The sequence below is a fragment of the Rhinolophus sinicus genome, linkage group LG09 (assembly GCF_036562045.2).
Source record: "Rhinolophus sinicus isolate RSC01 linkage group LG09, ASM3656204v1, whole genome shotgun sequence".
NCBI lineage: Eukaryota > Metazoa > Chordata > Mammalia > Chiroptera > Rhinolophidae > Rhinolophus > Rhinolophus sinicus.
In genome coordinates this window covers 1977560-1999886 of record NC_133758.1, presented here as the reverse complement: position 1 = coordinate 1999886, position 22327 = coordinate 1977560, and the positions used below count along the sequence as shown (strand labels likewise).

General features: G+C 49.3%; 1 protein-coding gene across 7 annotated transcripts in view; it reads right to left on the bottom strand.

Moving 5' to 3' along the window:
- ZNF516 (zinc finger protein 516) overlaps positions 1-22327 on the bottom strand; it is a 113831-nt gene that overhangs the window by 46126 nt on the left and 45378 nt on the right. For all 7 annotated transcript variants that reach the window (XM_074339824.1, XM_074339825.1, XM_074339823.1 and 4 more), the window contains exon 2: positions 20310-22228. In XM_074339824.1, the coding sequence (XP_074195925.1) occupies positions 20310-22050 (1741 nt within the window). In that variant the 5' untranslated portion in view covers positions 22051-22228. The remainder of the gene's footprint in view (positions 1-20309; positions 22229-22327) is intronic.

Below are 22327 nucleotides of genomic sequence, written 5' to 3'. Positions count from 1 at the left end.
CACACACCTGAACCTGTACAGTAACTGAGACCACGGTTTAAAGTGTCATATGAAGGAAACTCTGAGTCTTCACCATTGGGGGGAACACACCGTTCCCTCCTTCGTACATGCTGCCTCCTTCCTGCTTGATTCTAAATAAAAGAACACATACTCCCTTTCTTCTCTCTCCTTCCTCCACGTTAAGGGGGCAGCAGCTTTCATCTCAAATTACAGCTGTTGTTAATAATCAAACCAAGAGGAGAGGAGAGGAAGACAGGAATATTGAGTCATTCCATGCTTGGCAAACGTATCCCAAAAGGCCTCCATAAATAACTTGGAGAACTCAGGGTCAGCACGGCCTGGGATGCTGAGAAGTAAACAGATTTTCACGATGCTTCTCAGCCTGCAACCATTTGATGGCCGCTGTAAAGTTCGAGATGAAACCTGGCAGCGCTGTCTGGAGCTGCCTTTGAACTGGCTGCTTCCACTCTGACAACTACTGATGGTCCATCTGGTCCCTGGTCCCGACTTCAAAGTGCAGGCTCCCCATCCAGCCAGGGCACAGATCTGGGAGCACATCTCAGCCTTAAATGTTTCCCTCTGCACACCTCCCAGCTCTTTGCACGTTTTATTAACCCATAGAAACATGGACACCAAAGCCGTAAGGACGACTCCAGGAACCCTGAGGAACTTCCAAAAGCTGAAAACTCTTCTGCCTTCACCCAGTTTCAAAACATTCACGCCGTTTTGTCTTGACCAAGGATATTTGCAAGCAATGCATCAATTTCACAAACACACACTCTGTTAAAATATTTAAATAGGTGCATAATCCAAGGACATAAGGCCAAGAAGTAATAAAACTGGAAACGATTTTCTTCTCCCTTTTGTTTGATGTAACTAATTGTATTAACTTGGAAGCTTTTGATTAGAGAAAACACTGCACTGAAGATTTTATTATTCCTAAAAGAAAAAAGAAAACGAAAAAAAACACAGTTCCTTTTATGGAATTACTGCTGTTGGTTGAGGAGCTGTATAAATTTTAGAAATTCCTAAATCTGTATTTACATCATCTCAGCCTCTGAAGGGAATGTTTAAATACTGCAAAGAAAAAGAGCTCTCACCTATTAAACACGAAGGCCCACAATTTTGCTATTTATCACTCAACTGGAGACTTTTAAAATCAAAGTGTAAAGAGTTTGTTGGTAGAATAAACGTCAGTAAAATACAGTCTTTTTAAATTTCTCTTTCCCAGTGCTTTCGGAGCACATTGTATCGCTGCCGGGGACAGCATCCTTCACTAACAATAACTCACCAAGATCACTGCCTGAAATAAACTGGCCTAAGATATGGGGGGAAACAGGACAAAGAGAACTATTTCTTGAGTTAGCCCTACATGTCACGAAGGCAGGTGGAAACAAAATCCTCTAGCAACAACATCAGTGTTTCACGTCACCACTCTCCATGTCCCTGCGGAGAGCTGTATCAGTGCTGAGCAAGAGGGAAATGAACAATCACTTCGGCTACATACAGGATTTCGTCGTGACGCCAGAGCTGAATAAATGATGACAGACCCAGTTTGCCAGTAGTGGAAGATGACAGTGCCTTCCTCTTTGAGATAACTACAGAAATGACACACGGAAAGGAAGTGGGGGCTGCAGAGAGAGGGCCTGATGGGACCCACCTCCTCCAGTCCAGTGACGTCATTCCCAGGTGAGAAATGAGAGACGCAGAGTCTGCGGTGAGCAGGCTTGCAGCTGCTGGGCCAGGCTCCGCATGGATGCCACGGGTCTAAGAGAAGACACTATGTCACAGCCATGCCTGCGTGGGCAGGCTCAGTCTCTCAGTGCCAGAAACGAGTTACTTCTCCACTGTCTGAGCCCCTGAGGGCATCAACCATCCAGAATTGTACATTAGGCTGTACACAGAAGCTACCAATATATTACGTTTAAGAAATGGTCTGGGGGCTAGCCTGGTGGCTCAGGCAGTTAGAGCTCCATGCTCCTAACTCCAAAGGCTGCCAGTTTGATTCCCACATGGGCCAGTGGACTCTCAACCCCAAGGATGCCAGTTCAATTCCTCGAGTCCCGCAAGGGATGGTGGGCTCCGCCCCCTGCAACTAAGATTGAACACGGCACCTTGAGCTGAGCTGCCTCCCGGATGGCTCAGTTGGTTGGAGCGCGGGCTCTCAACCACAAGGTTGCCGGTTCAATTCCTCGACTCCCGCAAGGGATGGTGGGCAGCACCCCCTGCAACTAGAAAACGGCAACTGGACCTGGAGCTGAGCTGCGCCCTCCACAACTAAGACTGAAAGGACAGCAACTTGACTTGGAAAAAAAGTCCTGGAAGTACACACTGTTCCCCAATAAAAGTCCTGTTCCCCTTCCCCAATAAAATCTTAAAAAAAAAAAAAAAGAAAAAGAAAGAAAGAAATGGTCTGTAGCACTATTATTTTCCAGATGTGTGCAGGTATCTGCATGTACACACAGGTAAGATATAAAGGTGTTAAATGTAGATGAAAAATGTGGACCAAAGGTAAAAATAGAAAAGTGAGCCAAAACGTCACCATAATTATCTCTGAGTAGTGATATCTCTGAGTAATTATCAACTATAATTATCTCTGCATTTTCTATGATTACATTGTACAAAATGTAACAATAATATCTGTCAGAATACGCACAACAGAAATACGAATCATCTCATGGGCTTCGATAGTTGTATATCCATTTCTCACCCAGGTGCTGGGAAGTTCTGCTGTGTGTGAGACCCCAGTGTACGGCTGAGGCCCCCTGGGGGACGGTGTTGGCAGGGCAACCAGCCAAGTATGGGGTTCTGACACCACCCACAGCTCTCCAGCTCTGTGATGCGTTTGCTTAAGATTTCTTGAATACCTGCATTTCTGCAGTTTTTCATTCTTAGTGGTCACTTATTAGTGCTCCTATTTCCTTAAAATCTGTGGTGGGCGTGAGGTGTCAGTGAGCCTGCTGGGAATGCGTAAGGGGCGGCCCCCATGTCCAACCACAAATGCTCGGTTCTCGGATCAGTGACATTCTGGAAGTGCCCCGCACCTACCGCCCCGCTCCTCTCCAGGGCACCTCACCACGTACTGAGATCCACAGAGGGGATCTGTCAGCCTGTTAAAACCAGCAAAATACTAGACACAAGAGACGATCCACCCAGCTGAAGCTGATGTCATAAACTGCCTTCATTTTAAGGGTAAGTACAGTATTTGGGGAACTATTTGTATGTGTGGTGGCAAGGGTTATGTTATTTAATGGAAAAGAGTGGATATACTTTTTAAATTTTCTAAATCTGAGAGAGGATCAAAAGAACTTGGGATCAAAGGAACTTGGGCACAAAATCAACTCTTGTTTAAAAAGGCGTATGCTTCACGAGCCTTTATTCCACCTTCAAATGTAGGTGGCACTGGGCAGGGGGAGGTGACACCTCCTGAATGTTTTAGATTCTAATAACAAAATATTAATAAGCTGGCTGTTCAAAAATAAAAATACATTTTTAATCAGAAAATTTTACACGTGGCAGTTCAGCTCTGCATCAGCCACAAACGGGTCCCTCACCTGCAGCAGCAATAAAGTTATAGAACTCACAGACCATGCACTCTGATAACAGACCAAAAAAAAGGGGTTATGTGTTGTTTCACGAATTTTGAATTCTGGTGATTCCCAGAGGAGCTAAATAGAAGAAAGAGGCAGGAGACGCTCTGTGACAATTCTGAAGCTGATCTCAGCACTGAGCATGGACCATTCTGAGTTCAGTGCCTCCTAACGCTGTCTCCTTCTCACTGATCACCATGTATCAGAAACATTATTCTTATATATTACGCCCGCACAAGAGATTTTTTAAAAGTGATGACAAATTAGAACACTGTGTGCTCCCGAAAAAGGAGCTGGGGACAGAGCTGGCGGTTAAGTTCAGGGCATCAGAAACGGTGCAAGACGAAGACAGGGACAAGTGTGTCCCGACCAGGACAGCTGTGGCCCAGCTGCTGCAGCCCTGACCATCCCGGGGCAGATGACCTGGCCCCAGGCCTGCTTGTGGCAGGGGCAGAAAGTGCAGTGAGGGACACCGATTTCCTGGGTCGGCTTGGGTGATGGACACAAATGAAACTGACATGTCCCATGTCAGAGCTTCCTGGTCTAGGGGACAGGTGACACGTCCCGGGCCGTCAGGCTTCACCCCGTCTCAGAGCTGGACAGAATCAGTCTGCGGCCTGCTGAGCTCTGTTTTTGCAAAGCTGCCCCCAGATCCCTCCCCCACCCTGAGAAGAATCTGCTGAGCTCCTCAGGGGTCAGTGTGAAGGTACATGGGCACACAAGGTCCATGCTCTCTAAATGGCCAGTGTCTTCTTCAAAGCACCCAAGCCAGACAGAGCAGGACCCACCGGGGAACAACGTACTGACATAAACTTAGTGAAATCTTCGCAAGTGTCCTTTTTCATTATAAGTATCGCCTACATTTTGGCAACACTTCCTGTCATCATGGGTTTTTCTGCCTGATGCATAAATCAAACTGTGTAACTTGCCAGTTAAGGCAAAGGGGGGTTTTTGTAATCTTAAAAGCTAATGCACTAGACTCTCAATGATTAGTATTGTAATTTCAGATGAAGCTATGGCTACCTGTGTACTGTCAAATCAACCCCAGTGAAATTCAGTTGAGTTATTACTGAGTCATGTGCCACAGATGACGTTTCAGGCAGTGATGGACCCCACAGATGACAGGGGTCCCACAGATTTAATGGAGCCGAAAATTCCTACTATAGCACAAGGCATCGCTCACGTGTGTGGTGATGCTGGTGTAAACATACCTACCGGTCGGATAAATGCAGCACGCCCAAAGATGCAGGATGTCACCCTTGCTAATGATCAGCGACGTGTTACTGGTTTACGTGTTTACTATCCTACACTTTTTATCATTATTCCACAGTGCACTCTTCCCACTTATTAACACAACTTTGCTGTGAAACAGGATGCTGTGTGCGCTGACAGCAGCCTCATGCATCTCGTGTTTACCTGTCTGTTGATTGTATCATGTCTCTTGTGCTGATTTAATCTCGTGTTGCTTTGTGCAGTAACAAGCTGGGCAGGCTGGCAGCCCAGGCTGCCCCATCCAGCCCAGGTGAGCCACAGGCTGGACCACCAAGGTGTAGTGGACTCGGCGATGTCTGCACGATGATGAAATCGCCTAGGGACACATTTCTCAGAGGTGTCCCGTTGTCACGGTGTGTGACTGTGTATACTAATAACGCCACACACCCTTTGGTGGCACTGGTTAGAACTCGGTAAGACACTGCTGCTCGCTGGAGACGTGGAGGATACACCCTAAATGAGGCAAACGCTGTTGTAGAGAGAGTCGGGACTGGGCACCAAGGAACAGCTCTGTCCTGGCCACACGACCACAACCAGTGTCTGTCCCCCAGCAGAGCTGCTGTTCCGTGTCTCGGGCCTCAGCTCCCTGACCTGTGGGAGGAGAGGGTGAGGCCACCCTGTCCACCTGTTCAGGTCTGGGGCCCTGACTGAATAAATCCCACGGGGGAGCGAGCACGTGCAGGCCCGCACCCGAGAATGTGTGATTGAGGAGCTCAGTCTGGAGGCCACACAGGATTCAGAAACGCAGGTCAATGTGACGGTTCACACAGGAACAGTCTCGAATTAAATGAGCTAATTATTAGGCAGTCCTAAGATTACGAGAGAGTGGGACTCCACACTTATGGGAGGTGGAGAGCTGAGGATACTCAGATGACACCGACTAAACAGGAAGAGGCTGTGGAGCAGACCCACCTGAGCACAGACCAGATACACGGAGGGCACTGGCCCGGGCGGGAGGGACGGCCAAGGACGGCCTTGGGAGACAGGAGGGGAAAGGCCTGTGTTTCCAGTTCCACCAAGGAAAAGACGAGCTAAAACAGCTCAGTAAAGGCAAGACAGAAATCTCAGATTATAAAATATGACAAATGAGAATGAATAAGAAAAACCATCTAAAGTAATTCTCCCCTGTACAAATCTAAGAAAAGCAAAGATAATTCGTTTTTGTAATTGGTTTGTTGAGTGATATCAACTGAAAGAAGACAAGATGTCCCGTCAAAACCCACGACTTCTACAACTCTCAACACTTCGTCTCTGTGCCGTGTAGAGCCTGTGAGGAAACGCTGTGCTGTGGACACCTGCAGGCTTTGGACGGAAAACTCAGACGCCAGGATTCCGTTCAACAGCAAGCGGTACAGTCTGGTGAAGATGATGCAAACCCAAATTCCACTGCGAGGTCCCCGGGGTTCTTCCCAGAGACATCCCCAGGAGGACACCCGCAAGCTTCCTGACAGGCTAGAGAAGGGAAGGTGCACCGACCGAATGCTGGGGTTCCTTAAGCTGCTCGGGGACAGAAACGTGGCACAAAGGCATCCCTGCACATTTCCACCGATACTTGGTGGGAACTGACAGGAACCGGCCTCAAAGGCCCTTGGAGCCACAAAACATAGCAAGACGTATGTTGGCAGGAGGTGACACTCACCCCTGAAACGCATTCAGGTAAAGTTAGGACCCTCAGTTGAATCACGAAGGTCTCACCTCAAAGTAACACTAGGTTCCAGAACCTTCTATTTCAATTTTGGACCAGCCTTCTAAAACGAAGTTGAGATCTCTTTGTATATTAGGTCTGAGGAATGGAGGAGCCCACTGTCTTCATGACTTTTTCATTTGTGCAGTGGAACCTATGACTAATACCGGGGTTGCCAAAAAAATACATACACGTTTTATGTGATGTTATCTGTGTATTGTTTTTTGAAGTTGAAGTGAATTACGGTAGCAACGTGTAGTATGACATTCGCTCAAAAGATGGTGTTAATCAAATGAACACTAGCAGGACAGGCAGGACAGTCAAAGAAAATGGCGGAAGCACGGTGGTCGTCTGAGAAGCGGAAGAGCCTTTGAAGTGGTATTTGAACTTTGAGAACGTGGTGGAAGTGCAGTGACAATGACGGTGTGGGCAGCAGGACCTCACTTCACACCCCTTGCCTTCTACCTGTGGGGACCTTAAAGGATGCGGTGAACCGTAGAAAACGGGCTACACTGGCGGTGCTTCGGGAAGAAACTGAAATGGCATGTGCAGCGATACAAGTGGACACTTGGGTCAGCGTTGCTCAAGCAGTAGTTCACTGTCATCAGAAGTGTCTGGACGCTGACGGGAACCAGTTTGAGCACCTCTTGTAATTGCAGAAGTCAGATGTGACTTGTATTCATCTTTTGCTATCAGTGTATATTGAGTATTAAAATTTTAATAGTTTTTTCCTTTCTGAAAATGTGTATCCATTTTTTGGCTCCCTCTGTGTGTCAGTAAGTCTTCAACTGTTCAAACACAGGACAGGGATTCTCAAGGGAATGGGGATTTGCCATGGATTTCTCACACATATGTGCTTCGCATGTTTTTAAACCAAAACTAAGCAAGAATAGACCATACACAGACAAAATCAATTTAGAATCAGGAGAAACACATCCACTAGCCCACGTCACCGCAGGGCACATTTCCTTACACTGCTTTGGGGTAGGGGGTCGTAAGTGCTACCCCATTTATTTACTATGATTTGTGAAAGCCTCGGCCTACAGGTCAGGTACCACTGAGGTCCCAAAATATGTCTCTATATCTGGGCAGCCTATATCTCAGGTAGGAGCTAACCAAAAAATTCCAGGGTCTTTTTTAAATTTTGAGTTAAGGAGCGAGGCCCAGACAAGTGACAAAATGTCAGTGGTTAGGCTGGAGAAACTCATTCACAACGTAACTTCTACCTGACTCCGTGGGTCATCTGCCAATGTCCCACAGATCAGTGGGAAGGCCTGGTCTGTATGCTACACTGGGGACACTGGCACCCCACATGGAACAGAGTCACGTAAGGGAGACCCACACTCGGAACGTCACCTACCAAACTGCAGACAGACAATACTTCCTGCTGTGGTGACGGACGTGTGAGTCAGGGAGCGGGCCCCACAGCAGTTCTCTCTAGGACCTACTTCAGATTCTGAAAGGAAACTGCACACGTCAGGTGCCTTCATGTTGTACAGTTGCTCAAACATGTCACACCATCCTGATGACCTACGTACAACTGTGCTAGAAAATGCTACGTTATTTTTTATTAGTGCAAACAGACTAAAGGTAATTGTTTCTTTTGATTCTCTTTTTTCACAAGCACTGTTCTGGCCCTTAAAACAGCCTGTACCTAGGTTTAAAGTTTTAGCAAATAAACTAGAAAAAGAGCCGTTCTCCTCTTTTTTTCTCCCCTTTTCTTCTTCAGCTAAGTATTCTTGTAATACTCACCGGTTGTGAGCTAACCAGCATCTCCTGTCCAGGAGTAAACAAACACAGTGCAGCTAAACAGGCTTTACTCCGCCACTAGCAGGCCACGGAACAAGACCAGACATTTCTCGAGTGCATAAAATGACATAACCTGCCAGGAGAGACCTACCTGCAGAGACACTCACCAGAGAAAATACAGGACATCGGGTAATCTGAATTCCTGACATGGGACAAATCATTGTTTAGCAAAGTATGCTCCAATATTACATGGGCATTCTTATACTAAATAAATAAATAAACAAAATAGATTCATTGCTTATCTGAAACATTTAACAAGCATCCTGTATTTTTATTTACTAAATCTGGCAACTCTACCTTGTTCTCCCCTGAAACAAACACATTATTTGAATGAATTACTTCAAACAAAGCACGGCAGGAGTCAGAAACACTGTCCAAAAAATGTGTCCAGGGCTGATGTCGACACATACACATTATGGATCGAGAGGAAGGTTCTCTGTCTTCTCTGTGCAGAAAGGTCAATGTACTGAGAAGACTGGACTGGACTCAGGGAAAATGGAGGGAAGCTCGGAGCAGACGCTAGCACCACCCCGAAAAGACCTGCAGAACAGTGTGCTCTGACCAGCTGGTACTGAGACAGCCTCTCGGGGCGCCTGGCCCCTAAGGGTCCCTTCTGTGCAAGCACCCCATTTCTCACCCAAACCCTGGCCTGAGGCCCTGCTGCTGGGGTGGGCTTTGAGAAGGGGGGGTGGGCATGTCAGGACTGTGCAAGAGCCAGAGAGAGAAGAGGCAGAACTCTGGGAGGCCCAGAGCAGTCTCCAGCCCCTCCACCTCTGTCCTCCCACCTGCCTTCTCCCCCAACCCGAACGCTGCAACAGAATAACACTGACAGCAGAGTCACATCTCGGCGCCAACACTTACTCTCGGTGCAATCTTGAGAAAGCATCCCCGAACCTCTAAACCCTACTCCCACCTGGATGTTGAGACTAACACCCACCACACTGGGCTACGAAGGAGGTTCACCCAGCCTCAGACGCCTGGGCAAAGGGGCGGGCACGTGGACATCTCTGGGTGACACATCTGATATTTCAAGCCAGTGGAGAAAAGCCTGATGATTGAAGAAATCATGGTGGGAAAATGGGAGAGCAATTTGGAAAAAACTTTTAATTGCCTCAGAGAACACGCTGGAAGTTCCTCATGGATGAACACAATGTGGGATGAAGTAAATGTACTAAAGCAAATGAGATTTGTTCAATGACAATATTATAACAGTGGGGTACAGAACGTCCTCCTAAGTTGTGTATAAAACGCAAAAACCATAAAGAAAGAAAATGATTCTGACTTCCTAGAACTTCTTCAGTAAAAGACTTCATAAAGTAAAAAGTCAAATGGAAAACTAGGAGAAAGTATTTAAAGCAAACAGTGAAAGATTCATATCCACAATATATAAAGAGTTCCTATAAATTAATAAGCAATGGATAAATACCATGTTATACAAATGTGCAAAGAGCATGACCAGGCAAATCACACAAGAAATACAAATAGCCAACAAACATGAAAACACGCTGACTCTCACAGAAGCCAGAAAAATGGAGATTAAAGCAACAAAAATATAACATTTTTCCTTTTCAGAGGCAACTGTAGACAGGCCGTAACAACCAGACTCACTGACGAGTGGGACAATGCACACAGGTGGATACGGGAATCATTATAACTTCTCTGGTGGTATCCACAGAACGACACAGCATTCAAACCCTCACACCAGCAATTTCATTACACGGACTGCTCGTGCAGTACTCTATAAGAGTTCTCGACAATCTAAGTCATCAGCACACTTACTGCAGCACGATTCGTAATGCAATCGTGGAAACAACCTGACTAACCATCAGTAGACAGACAAGTCATGATCACGCTCCCCGTTCAAGAAGCTCAAGAATGAAGTGGACATGGCAGATTTCCAAGACACATCGTCAGGGAAAACTTGGAACAAGACAAACAGAATGACCTCATTAGGTATCAAACAAACAAACAACAAACCTACATATGCATACATACCTACATACATAAAGACATTTTAAAGACCTGGAAGATACAAAATAAAAGTATTTTGAGCAGCTGAGGCAGGTGAGGGGAAGGCAAGCAAAGACGATGTTTTCTTATTTGTGCAATGGGATGGATGGATGGAAAGATGGATGGATGGATGGATGGATGGATGGATGGATGGATGGATGAGATAGCTAGACAGATGACAGAAAGAAAATGAATCTGGATTGTTCTCAATGGGTTTGTGAAAGGACCTGAAGATTTTATAAAGAATGAACACAACTCTAAAATCAGTGGCATGCTAACATGGTCAGGCCCAGGAAGTGTCCCTGCTTCTCCTCCACCTGCCATCCCGTCCCATGACGGACATGCGGCCTTGGGACAAAGCAGAGGGCACGGCACTGTCAGCAAGGGAAGTGAGCGAGCAGGGCTGGACTGCAGGCCTCCGCCCCTCCTCTCCTCAGCTCCTGGGGGCAGGAGAGCCTAGAGGTGATGAGCAGACCTCAGGCCAGAAGACCTGGTCCAGGGTCCCTCACCTTGCCCTGAAAGACCCTCCTTCCCCACCAAGGGCATCGGAAGGAGCTGAGAGGCGACAAATTCACACTGCAACAGGGCAGGCAGGCTAGGGTTGCCCAGAAGGAGACAGGCCTATGCGAATGACAGCAGCGGCTGAAGGCGATGGTTCCTGGAACTCCTGTGTCCAATAGCCTTCATCTGCGATTCTGTCTCTGGCCTGGGAACAGAGAAGAGATGACAATCCTCTGAGACTGGGCATCGTGACACATCGTATGTGCTATGTGTCTGGTGTTCTGAGATGCCCTGCTTCCTTACTGCCCATCTCGCAGGAGGAGGCAGAAAACAGGGAGAGGAGACAATGACTGACGGCCTAGTGTGTGGGCGTGGCCAATGCTGGACCAGCCGTCAGCAGGAAAGGAAAGAGCAGGTCCCTAGCGCCACTCCAGACGAGCCCGCGAGCTCACAGGCGTGGCGCGGCTCTGAAAACTTCTACAGACACCTGCAGCATCACCTGCCCCCCAAAATCAGATCTTTAAATTCAAAGAGAAAGATCTCTAACTCAAGAAACAAAAAAATCATGAAATTCTGACCCAAAATTCACAAGAAATTTGGATATTTAAAAAGCATCTAAGAATCTGTTGGTCAAGTGCTGTTAGCTTTCCAGGCAGCCCTTTCTAAGCAATTTATCTCTTCCTAACCAACTTCCAAGCATGATGCCCTTCCATCATAGGGGCTTCTAGACAATCCCAGGAATTGGATTCTAAAGGGTGTGTAGGCTGTCTCCATGGAAACGCCAGACCCTCTTCTCCTCCTTGGTATATAGCACAACCTGTCCAGAATGTTCGTATTCAGAGTTTCCAAAATTTCCCGAGTCAGGACTCCACAATTCCTTTCATCACCCCTGAAATTCAGAAACTTTGTAAGTCATCTTTGGTGACACACTATAAACTGCATTTTGAGGCTACTGTTGATATTTCTCTATTAGTCAAGGAGGTTTTCAAAGGTTTGTGCCTTGATTTCAATCTTCATAGCCCTGCCCTACCAGATTTTATCATTTTGGGGGGAGAAGTACCCCATAACATTTCTTGAAAATAAAAATTGCCAATCCACCCCACCACTATCAATCTGTAGTCTAACACCAAAATAATCTATATAAATCATCTCATGAATCATGCACTAATCAATGTTTTAAAAAACTATTAACATTATAGATGAGTTTTAAATCAAAGGAACTATGGTAACTAGCGGCCTGACCCTCATTTCAATACCAACAGTCCAGTCCGATAACGAACTATTCTGATAATGCTTATATTGGGTTATAATTTTGAAGAAAGCTACCATTCTCCTCAGAGGGTTTCAGATACTAGATTCAGACACGCACAAAACTTTCTAGAGGAGAGCCAAGTCATCAGAGGGCACCACCGAATTATCATTTTAAATGTATATTCCAATGACCAATTAGGTTATTAGATAAACACAGTAATCATAGTAACTTCAGAACACAGCTTATTCACCGTGCTGAAAGTAATTATCCTGCAGTTAGAAGAAACACCGTGAGTAACGCTCAGATCTGGAACGTTTTTACAAGAACACATTTGGCATCTAGCAGTTAAGCCCAAATGTCTTACTGATTTGTGAAAATTCTCTCAAATTAATGGCTGCCTGTACAAATAAACCAGGAGATGAGGCGTCCTTTACATGGACATGACTACACTGACAGTGCCCGCAGAATCAGGTACAATTCCAGCAATGAAAGCATGACCGTCTAACCTGCAATCCAGAAAATACCCCTAGCTTTTTTGACTCTCGTAAAAAATTTCATATGCAAAGGCTTATGCAAATTGTGTATGCAAATACAGTCTCATAGGAGTAGCTTACAGAGTTTTCATGAAAAATGGGTCTCAGATTATGTCTGAAAACACAGGACATTAACAAAAAACAACAACAAAAACCCTAAACTTATACAAATGAAAAATTAAAGACACATGCCAGAGACACATACACAACAAAATCACTTAGCAAATCAAACCTAACTGCTCAAAAAGAGTCTAAACTTACTAAATAATTCAGTTTACCGGCCAGCGCTTGGTGAGGAACCCTAACTCCTAAAAGTGGGGCTGTGCCAGCGCTGGGAGCTGCTGCTCCCGACCTCTAGAGCCATGACCCTGCACTCCCACTGCCAGCAGGCTCAGCTGGCTGGGACAGGACGGCCTGCATTTCCCAGCAGCATGAGAATCCAGGGCTGGAGCCACAGGTCGCAGGGGCCAGCGGCTTTGTAGGGTCTCTGCAGCTTGTCCTCACTGCACAGGAAGGACTGCCCCAGGAAAGGACATCCGCTGGGGGCTCTGTCTAGTCCCTCCAGACGCTGTCCCAGCACCCCTCACAGTTCCCACAACACTCCTCACCCACTTGCAGGCACCAGCTCTGGTGCATGAAAGCTGTACCAGTGAGTGCCCAGCACCACCTGGGTGGGGGATCAGTGATGCTCCTCTCCCGTGTTCCCTGGGCCCTGTGCTCAGCAGGGTTCACGTGGGCACTGAGTCCAGAGCCCCCCTATTTCTGCTCCTTGCCTGGACTGATGGCTCAGGAAGATGCCCAGGTCATGGCACCAACAAGAGTGCCATGGTCAGAAGCCGTGAGACAAGTGCCTTCCCAGAAGCCCCATCCCAAGTCTGCTAACGCACCAAAAGGTGCTAAAAAAGTACTGACCTCCTGCCTATCCCAAGAGGCCAGGATACTATTTCACCTTTAGGAGGCACTTTCAACTTCAAAACTTTGTATGCGCACAAGGCGTTCCCATTAAGCACTATGAGTGGAGTCACTGCTACTGTTACCAGTCAGCGTTACTGTTCCTAATCAGCCTCATTGATACTGTTACTAACCGGTCTCATCGCTACTATTACTAACCGGTCTTTGCTACTGTTACAGATGATGTCGCCTCTAGAGAGCCAATAGAAACAATTCCTGTGCAAAGAAACCCCCTCCTGGAGGTAACGCTTCTCGGCGAAGCGCACTGCAAACTTTAGAGGTGAACCTAATTCATCCGACTGGGGCTGCCAGCCATTATTCGTGCACCCCTTCATGTATAAGAGGCCACATCTCACGGGACTGGGGTAAAAGACCCAAATTCAGCTAAAAAGAGTCCATACACTTCACAGAAGGCGTGACAAGTTCAAGTCTCAACTGGAGAAGACCAAGAACTCCTCATGAAGAAACAGCAAAGGTAACATTTAAACCCTAGGAAGAAGCCGAAAATCACAGCCCTCGACTCCCACGCCACAGACTGGAAAACTAAATCGAGTAGAGCAAGGACTGAGAGAAAGGAATTTAGGGTGTAAACAAAGGTGGGAATGGTTGGAACGTTGTTACACCAAGTAAGACTCTGTAAACACAGCACATGCATTTTTATTGGACTCGAAGAAAACCATGAACCCACTCAGTGTTTACCACAAGCAGCCTTCTGGGGCAGGACGAGACCAGCACCCACCACACAGAAAACTAGTTTCTGCAGAGTGCAGCTTGGCTGCCCCCGTCTCATCCCACCCACAGAGATGGCCTGAATGCAGACTGGGGAGCTGGACCCTGGGCAGGGTCTGAGACATCCAAGACCACGTGCCACTACCCCTCGAGTGGCAAACTAGGGCAGGAACCCCTTCCTCAGCTGGGAACTGGACCCTGTGGGCCCCAGTTGCGGTTCTAACTCTGTGTGTACAGGATGCCCGGGATACACCAGGCATACACAGGAACCCGTTAATGACAACGCTTTTCCCGGGCATCGCAGCCCCCACACTGTAACCATGGAAACTGGACACTGATGGGGCTGAAGAACTTACTAGAGACACACTGCTCCTCAGTACAAAAAAAAAGAAAGAATTACCATGTAGGCACCCAAGCTCCCCTGCCTTCCACCAGCCATGCCGTGCTTTGGGAATAAACACACCGGTCAGCTTCAGGCAAATTATAAGAGCTCCCTGTGCCTCAGTGTCCTCGCTGGTAAAATGGGGGACAGACATGTCTCAGTTTCCTCCCAGCTCTAAAATTCTATGATTCTATCTTCTGCCAAAAAATACAAATAAAAAGTGAGAGAGAGAAAAAATCAAGTGTTTGAATTTTGCTAGCAAACCAAAATGTTTGCATGGTGTTTGTTTGACGATACTGAGATCATAGATCCACTATGTGTTCTCGGTGACAGGAAGAAAATCCCAAAGCAACACCTCTCGTGTCTGATGTCTTTCACAGCATAGTAAATTCATTCTGGAAGGTCAGGGACATGGTGTGCTGTTCAAGCAAAGATCAGTATGCGCCCACGCGCAGATGACCAACGCCTGGGGAATCAGAATCTAGTGACACACACGAGATGTGGCTCTCCTCGTAGCTCGATCTGCATCCGCTAATGCAGAGCGTCCGGGTACCACAGCGCCACACAGACCATCACCTCTGCGCCTGCGTGAGGACCGTGCTGGCTGAGAGCTGCTGGTTGCTAAGATGCTGGCTAAACCACAGAATCCTCCACGCGAATGTCAAGTGCACCTGAGTGTTTTTCTTAAGGAACTTCGCCGTGTTTTGCTAATGAATTCGAATTCAGTATGAAGTTTTCGACTCCTCCTTCACCTGCTCCTGACTAGATCAATTCCTCGGTATTCGGGACAGTGTGAAGCCATTTAGTGTTGTCACCACTCTGTTAGCATTTTGTGGCCATTCTTCTGTAATCTGGAGTACACCTGCCCCCCGTCCATTTCTGTCTCTACTGTCTAGAGTCTGCTCGTCACCAGGCCCCACGTGGCTGGCTCTCTGGCTGCTGTGTGACTTGTTTCCCGCTCAAAGCCTCGAGGGGCTGGGATGGGCCTGGGGCTGGGATGGGCCTGGGGCTGGGATGGGCCTGGGGTTGGCCAGAGCATCGCGCACGTCACGGCCTGGCTCCGACACCACTGTCTTCCTAGCGGCCGACCCATCTGTTTTTGAACACTTATTAGATATTATGCAAAATGACCCTCAGGCTGCCGGGGCACTGAGGAAAGCGGGTGGGTGCTGGGCAGAGGGAGACTGAGTGACCTGGTTTTACTTGACCAATTCCACAGCCCCAAACCACGTGGACCCCTCAGAAGCACCACTTCCCTCCCGCAGCCATTCTAGGACTGGTTTTCCACGGGGAACCATTCCCAGAGACGCCTGCCTTCCACTCCCACTTAAACTGCCATTTGGTCTCCCGTCTACACCTGGGACTTCCCTTGGTCTCCCTCGATTCATTCTTTCCTCCTCGGTCCACACCCTTCTTTGTGGCGTCATTTTTGGCCTCTTGGTGGGACCAGTGATGAAGTCCTCTGTTCAGACAACAGTCCCTCCCCATCGTGGAGTCTAGGTCGGAGGCCAGAACATAGCAGGCCGCAAGGTGGGTCCTCGGGTTGCCTGCACTGGACCCTCCCAGCTCCAGGGGATGGGAACAGAAGGAGAGAGCGTTCCATGAGCACGTTTCTGCTCCGGCCCGGAAGTCAGCTCTCAGAATAAGTAACCACAAAAGTTTCCCGCCCTGGCAGGCCCGGCCTCCCCACCCAGGGCACCCCGCATTCCTCATTCCCAGCTGTTAGCTAGATGCACCCAAAATCCCATTACAGTGGGGGACATACAGAAACACTGCCCCTCCGCCGTGCTACGTGTCCACGCTGTGTTACAAAGAAACCAGATGGTTGCTCATCCTCCGCTGGCTGCATGACCGCAGTCTGGCCCTCCCCGCCGGCCATCCACAGACAGGGACGAGTGGCCAGTCTCTCAGCTCACAACTTACAGCCAAAAGACTGGATCTCCTTCCTATCAGGAGGGAAGACCATGAGCTCTAAGATGTGTGAGAGTGTCAGCCTGGAGAGGCAGCCAGCACAGAGGCAGGAAAATGGAGACTCGTAGCAAATCTATTTCTTCCTTTACTTATCTGTTGTCCCTTTGGCCAAACTTTCTATTTTTGAAAACTGTCTCCTTAACACCTCAATCTCCATGTGATGCTGATGCTGTGCTGCTTGTCCTAAGCCCTTTATCTTGCCAGGTTGAGCCACGGAGTTTGCCATCTTGTTTGGTCAAAAACAAATACTTACAATTTTGCATGACGTCATCTAAATCTTGGGGTTTTACTATTAATTAAGAGAAAGTGACTCTCCAGAGAAATAGAGAGGGTAGGTGCAACTGACTGTGGATTCGATGTTCTGGAAGAGGTTAAGCTGGGGTAGTCACATAAGTTTCAGCCGAAACGACACCCAGATTAAGAGCAGGGACAGGCGCCTTGTATTTTGCACTGAGGCAGGTGCAAACACCTGTGATGGCCCCCAGCACCAGGCAAAGCGATCGGGAGGTGCTTCTCATGACGGCACCAACTCTAACGGCCCAGGTGCCTGGGCAGACCCTTCCACACATGCTCAGGGGCCTCCCATCACCCCTAAGTCATCGGGATGCTTTCTGAGCAGAACACGACTTCGGCTTGTTTATTTGTGAAGCAACGGTCACTCGTCCTCAATGGTAACTTCTAAGTGCCCTGAGTCCGCTTTGTGTTTGGAAATGTCATAAACGTCAATGATATGCTCTCTCAATGCACCTCTTCCCTAATGAAAAGAATTCATTTTTGTGAACTCCAAAAGCGTACTTTCCATCCACGCCAGGTCACTTTCTTGAGGGAGGATTAAAGTCTAGCTCAGTAACACATTTCAAATTATTGACTTTTATTCACAACTTTGTTCTACAATTTACCTTAGTGATGAGGGCTGCCGGCACCCAGTCTTACGAGGAAACAAACATCTGTGACAATCAGAGTTCTCCAAAGGAGTCAACGGTAACATTCCACAGACAACGAACCTTTCATGAAATAAAGACGTTTCTTTCGATTAATCTGATAATGCAAATTATCTCCAGATGCAGAAGTAGCACTCACGTCCACTCCTGAACGTGCAGAACTCTTGGGGTAAGATTATGGCGCAATGCAGATTTACTGGAAGGATCACAAAGATTTGAATTCTACTGTCAACTTTGCTGCCACAGGAGCTGATTCATTGTTAGGGGGACGACGGTGATCTTTTGTCCCCCGATTTCTCCATATTTGCCCTAATGATTTTAAGCAGTCACCCCACCAAAGTTCTATGAGAACTTAAAGTCATTTAAAATGTCTAAAGATCTAAGTAATCTTTCAGTAACCGGAAAAGAGAGCATTTTCCAAGGTTGCACGCATATCTTTAAGAAAAGAAAGGCACAGATCCTAAGACAGGACACAAAACACCGGTCTGTTTTTCTGAAGTAGCTGCTTCAGAAACCCTAGCCAAACCCTCTAATGAGAGTATTTCATGAGTATTAAATCCATATAACACGTGTCTCTCCTTGCGGTGCATCCATGAATCAGCAATTTAATGCTCTACTAGACCATTAAAGGCTGCTACGATTGAAAACTTTGTACTTTTAGGAGGAAAGATACTGTCCTCTGGGGCTAAAAAAAGGGATGCAAGCAGACCTAGAATGTTCTTCAACGGTTTCTGCCTCAGTCATGCCATGAATTTCTTTTTCTAGTTTCTCAATAAGCTACAATATTCTGGTGAGTCTATTGGTGACATGTGAAACTCAACTACCATATACAATGTTGTTACAGATTCAACTGTGGCATTAAATGTCTCAAAACATAAGTTACATATAGAGAAAATATATATATACTCTCATTAAGTAAATGATAAATCTCTAAAATTAGTGAACCTGAGAAGAACAAAGTCTAATTATAGTGAGACTAGTTTGATCTTTCCAACATCTTGACTGTAACAGCACTACTGAATTAGCTTATAATTAATCCCTTGACTGCCATCACAATCAATGGGGACCAGGCCCAAGAATTTCTGCAACTATTAAAAATATCTGTCTTAAAGTAGAAAACAAACAAATAAATAGGATTTAGAGCTACCCTAATATTTTATGCAACGTGCTCCAAACAGGAGTCATTGTATTACTGGAAAAGACCAAGAAAAAGCTCTAGTTGTGAAGTTTTTAAAAGAGTGAAACCAAGAATTAAAATGCTACCCTGGGTCACAACTGGCTTCTCCAGGTTTTACATGATAAACTGTTGGAAGAATCCAGAAAAGCTCCAGGAACAAGCCTGGTGTTTCCAGAGAACAATGTAGCTTCCTGCTGCTCCTGACGGCTAAGGACTAAGCAGTGAAATGGGAAACGCGGGCCCAAGCATAATGTGTGACTGTGCCCCTACACACGTGCGTACACACTTAGGAAGAGAAACAGCCCCGCTGAAGCCACTGGGCTTCCACCACCCCTGACCTCTCAGGTAAAAGCAACAGCCATTAATAGGTTTTCAAGGAGTGAGGAAACATTCCTGGTTGTGTGCAGAAAGTTACAAGTTCTGTAACTTGCAAGGAACACCCAAAACAAAAAACAATGAAAAGTATCAAAAGGTTCACAACTGATAAAAAGTAGGAAGATGAGGACAACGAAGTTTGCCAAGCACCTTTAAATGTTTCCATAGCTGCTGCTTGGAAAGTAAGCTGTGCCAATTAGCTGTTCTAAACCCACAGGGTTTACTAGAATCCAGGGAGATTAATTATAAGCGCACACGGATTCGAAGGTACTCTTTCACTGGCTGCCTGATGCGGGGCGGAGCGGACAGAGGAAGTGTACGTGTGCGTGCCTGTGCCTTATGCGCCTGTTCCCTGTGTGTGCACGTGTGTGCACACTGTGTGGTGAGACAGCGAGGCCTGGGACTGCCCTGGTGGGAGGTCTGCCACCTGTTCTTAACTCAAATGACTGATGTCCCAGAGAGACCACCAACTCAGTGGGTTACAGGTGCTCATTTATGCAAACATGTATGGGCAGTGAACAAAACGGAGCGTGGAGTGGAGTTGATAGGCATCTGTGTCTGCACCCGCCAGACCGAGCTCAGGGCCACCTGGGTGCAGGCCTGCCTGCCTGAGCCCAGCCTACCTGGACATGGGGTACCTGGGAAAGGGCTACTTGGGCACAGGAATATTTGGTGCAGGACAATAAGCCACCCGGCTACGGGGCTGTTGGGCCTGGGCCACCTGGGTGCAGGGTTATCTGAGCCCTGACTATCTGGGCATTGGTTACCAGGGAGCCAGGTCTATCTGGGCACCTGGATCACCTGAGCCACCTGGATGCAGGGCTACTGGGCCTGGACCTCTTCCGTTCAGACATACCTTGGGAAGGGATACCCAAGCACAGGGCTACCTGGGAGCAAAACACTGAGCCAAGCCTACCTGGCCCTGAGCCACCTAGCTGTAGGAATTTGGGGCCGGGCCACCTGGGCATGGGGCCACCAGGGCATGGGATATCTGGGCAAGGGCCACCTGAGTGCAGACCCACCTGAGCCCAGACTACCCGGGCATGGGTTCCCTGGGCGCCAGGACTACCTGGGCCTGAGTCACCTGGGCGCCAACCACCTTAGCCCTAGCGGCTCGGGCGCATGTGCTCACCTGGTGCAGGGTCAGCTGCGCCCTCCTCTCCGCTGTCGTCTGCCGCCTCCTCTGCCAAGCCAGAGCCAGGGGAGTCGGCGGCGGCGCAGGCCGAGCCGGGGCTGCTGGGCTGCGAGGCCGAGTCTCCCTCACTGAGCGAGCCGCAGCGGACGCGGGGCGCACGGTCTGCGGGGCTGTCCCTGTCGCGGCGCGCGCGGCGGTGCACACGGGAGTGCAGCACCATCTGGTGGTAGGTGCGGAAGATCTTGCCGCACTCGAAGCACTCGGAAGACTTGCCCTGGCCGGCGGGGGCGGCGGCGCGGCGGCTGGGGCGCGAGGTGGGCCGGGGCTCCGGGGGTCCCGGCGCCGAGTCCCCAGGGGCACCTGCCCTCTTGCGTGGGGGGCCCTGCGTGCCAGGCTCCAGCTCGCGCTTGCGCTTCTCCTGGCTCACCAGGATGTACTCGCGCCGCTCCTTGTCGAAGGCCACGTCCCCAGCTAGCGCCTCGTCCCACGCCCCGTACTTGAGGTACTCAGCCGGCTCCGCCACCTTGCCCCTGGTGGCCAGCTGCCAGGCCTGGTAACTGTTGACCGGGTCCAGCTCGGCCACTCGCTGGCCGGCCTGTCCGAGGGCGGGCGCAGCGGTCCCGGCCGGACACAGGTTCAGGCACTGGAGGAAGAGCTCCTGGGAGTGCACGGGGCCGAGCGGAGCGCCCTCGCTGGCTGGGACCCACGTCCGGCCCGCCTCCACCCGGCGGTGCACGGCGTTGTGGGCGTTCAAGCTGTCCAGGTTTGTAAACAGGTTCCCGCACTTGGTGCAGACTTCGTAGAGGGCCAGGCCGGCGACGATGGCCTCCTCCTGCACCACGTTGTTGATGGTGGCGATGGGGTCCAGATCGCTCTTGGGCCTGTTCTTGCTCCCCGCCTTGGGGCCGTGCGCCTTCATGTGGTTTTTCAGGAACCACGGCTCTTTGAACCTCCGGCCGCAGATGTGGCAGCCATGGTCGAAGGAGCCCCTGTGCTTCTTCATGTGCGCCTTCAGGAACCAGGTCTGGCTGAAGGCCTGGCCGCACACCTCGCACGGGAACTCGCCGGGGGGCAGCTCGGGCTTGCCGTTCTCCACGCAGGCCTCGGCCCTGGGCCCCTGCGCCGCGATGTGGTCCTTCCCCACGTGGCTCAGCAGAGACTCCTCCCGGAGCGTCACGTACGGGCACAGCCGGCACTTGAAGGGCTTGTGCGCCTGCTGCACGTGCTGCTCCAGGTCCTTCTTGCGCTCGAAGCGGCTCCTGCAGAAGGAGCACTGCGCCGCCGCCCTGCCGTCCTCCGCGGCGCCTTCCGCCTCCTTCCTGCTGCTTCTCAGCAGGATCTTGCTGCTGTCCCCCTGCGTGGCGCCGTTCAGGATCCTGTTGCAGGCAGAGGTGCTTTTCGTGGGGCTGGTGCAGCCATCCAGGCCCTCAGACACACGCATCTCGCCGGCCTCAGGCTCGTGGCCCTGGACCAAAGTCCCCGTGCGGTGACTGCGAATGTGGATCTTCAGGTTGCCCTTCTGGGAAGCCCTGTGGTCGCAGTAGGGGCACTTGTAGGGCTTCTCCCCCGTGTGCTTGCGCATGTGCTGGGACAGGGAGCTCTGGAAGGGAAAGCTTTTGCCACAGATGCAGCAGCTGTGGCTCACGGCCTTGTCCCCGTCCACCTCCGGGCTCCTGCTGGCCCTGGTGGGGCTGGGGCCCCTTCTCAGCTCCGTCTCGGCCTCTTGGTTGCGATCCATCTTGGGGACAGGGGCTCGCCCAGCCCCAGCGGGCACGGCTGTCTGTCAGGCAGGCCTGCGGGAGGAGGTCTTATCTCTCCATGTTCAGAGGAGCCTTCTGCCGCCCAGCTGCAGAGATGCGCCTGCCACGACGTCGTGCATTTCCTACCTGGACAGCATGGCGGATGGCCGCAAGCACCTGGAACAGAACAGACACGGAGAGCTTAGGAACAAGGCTCCCCATGGGCACAGGGACCCAGTGACATCCACAGACGGTGAGAAACACGCCCCTTCTTAA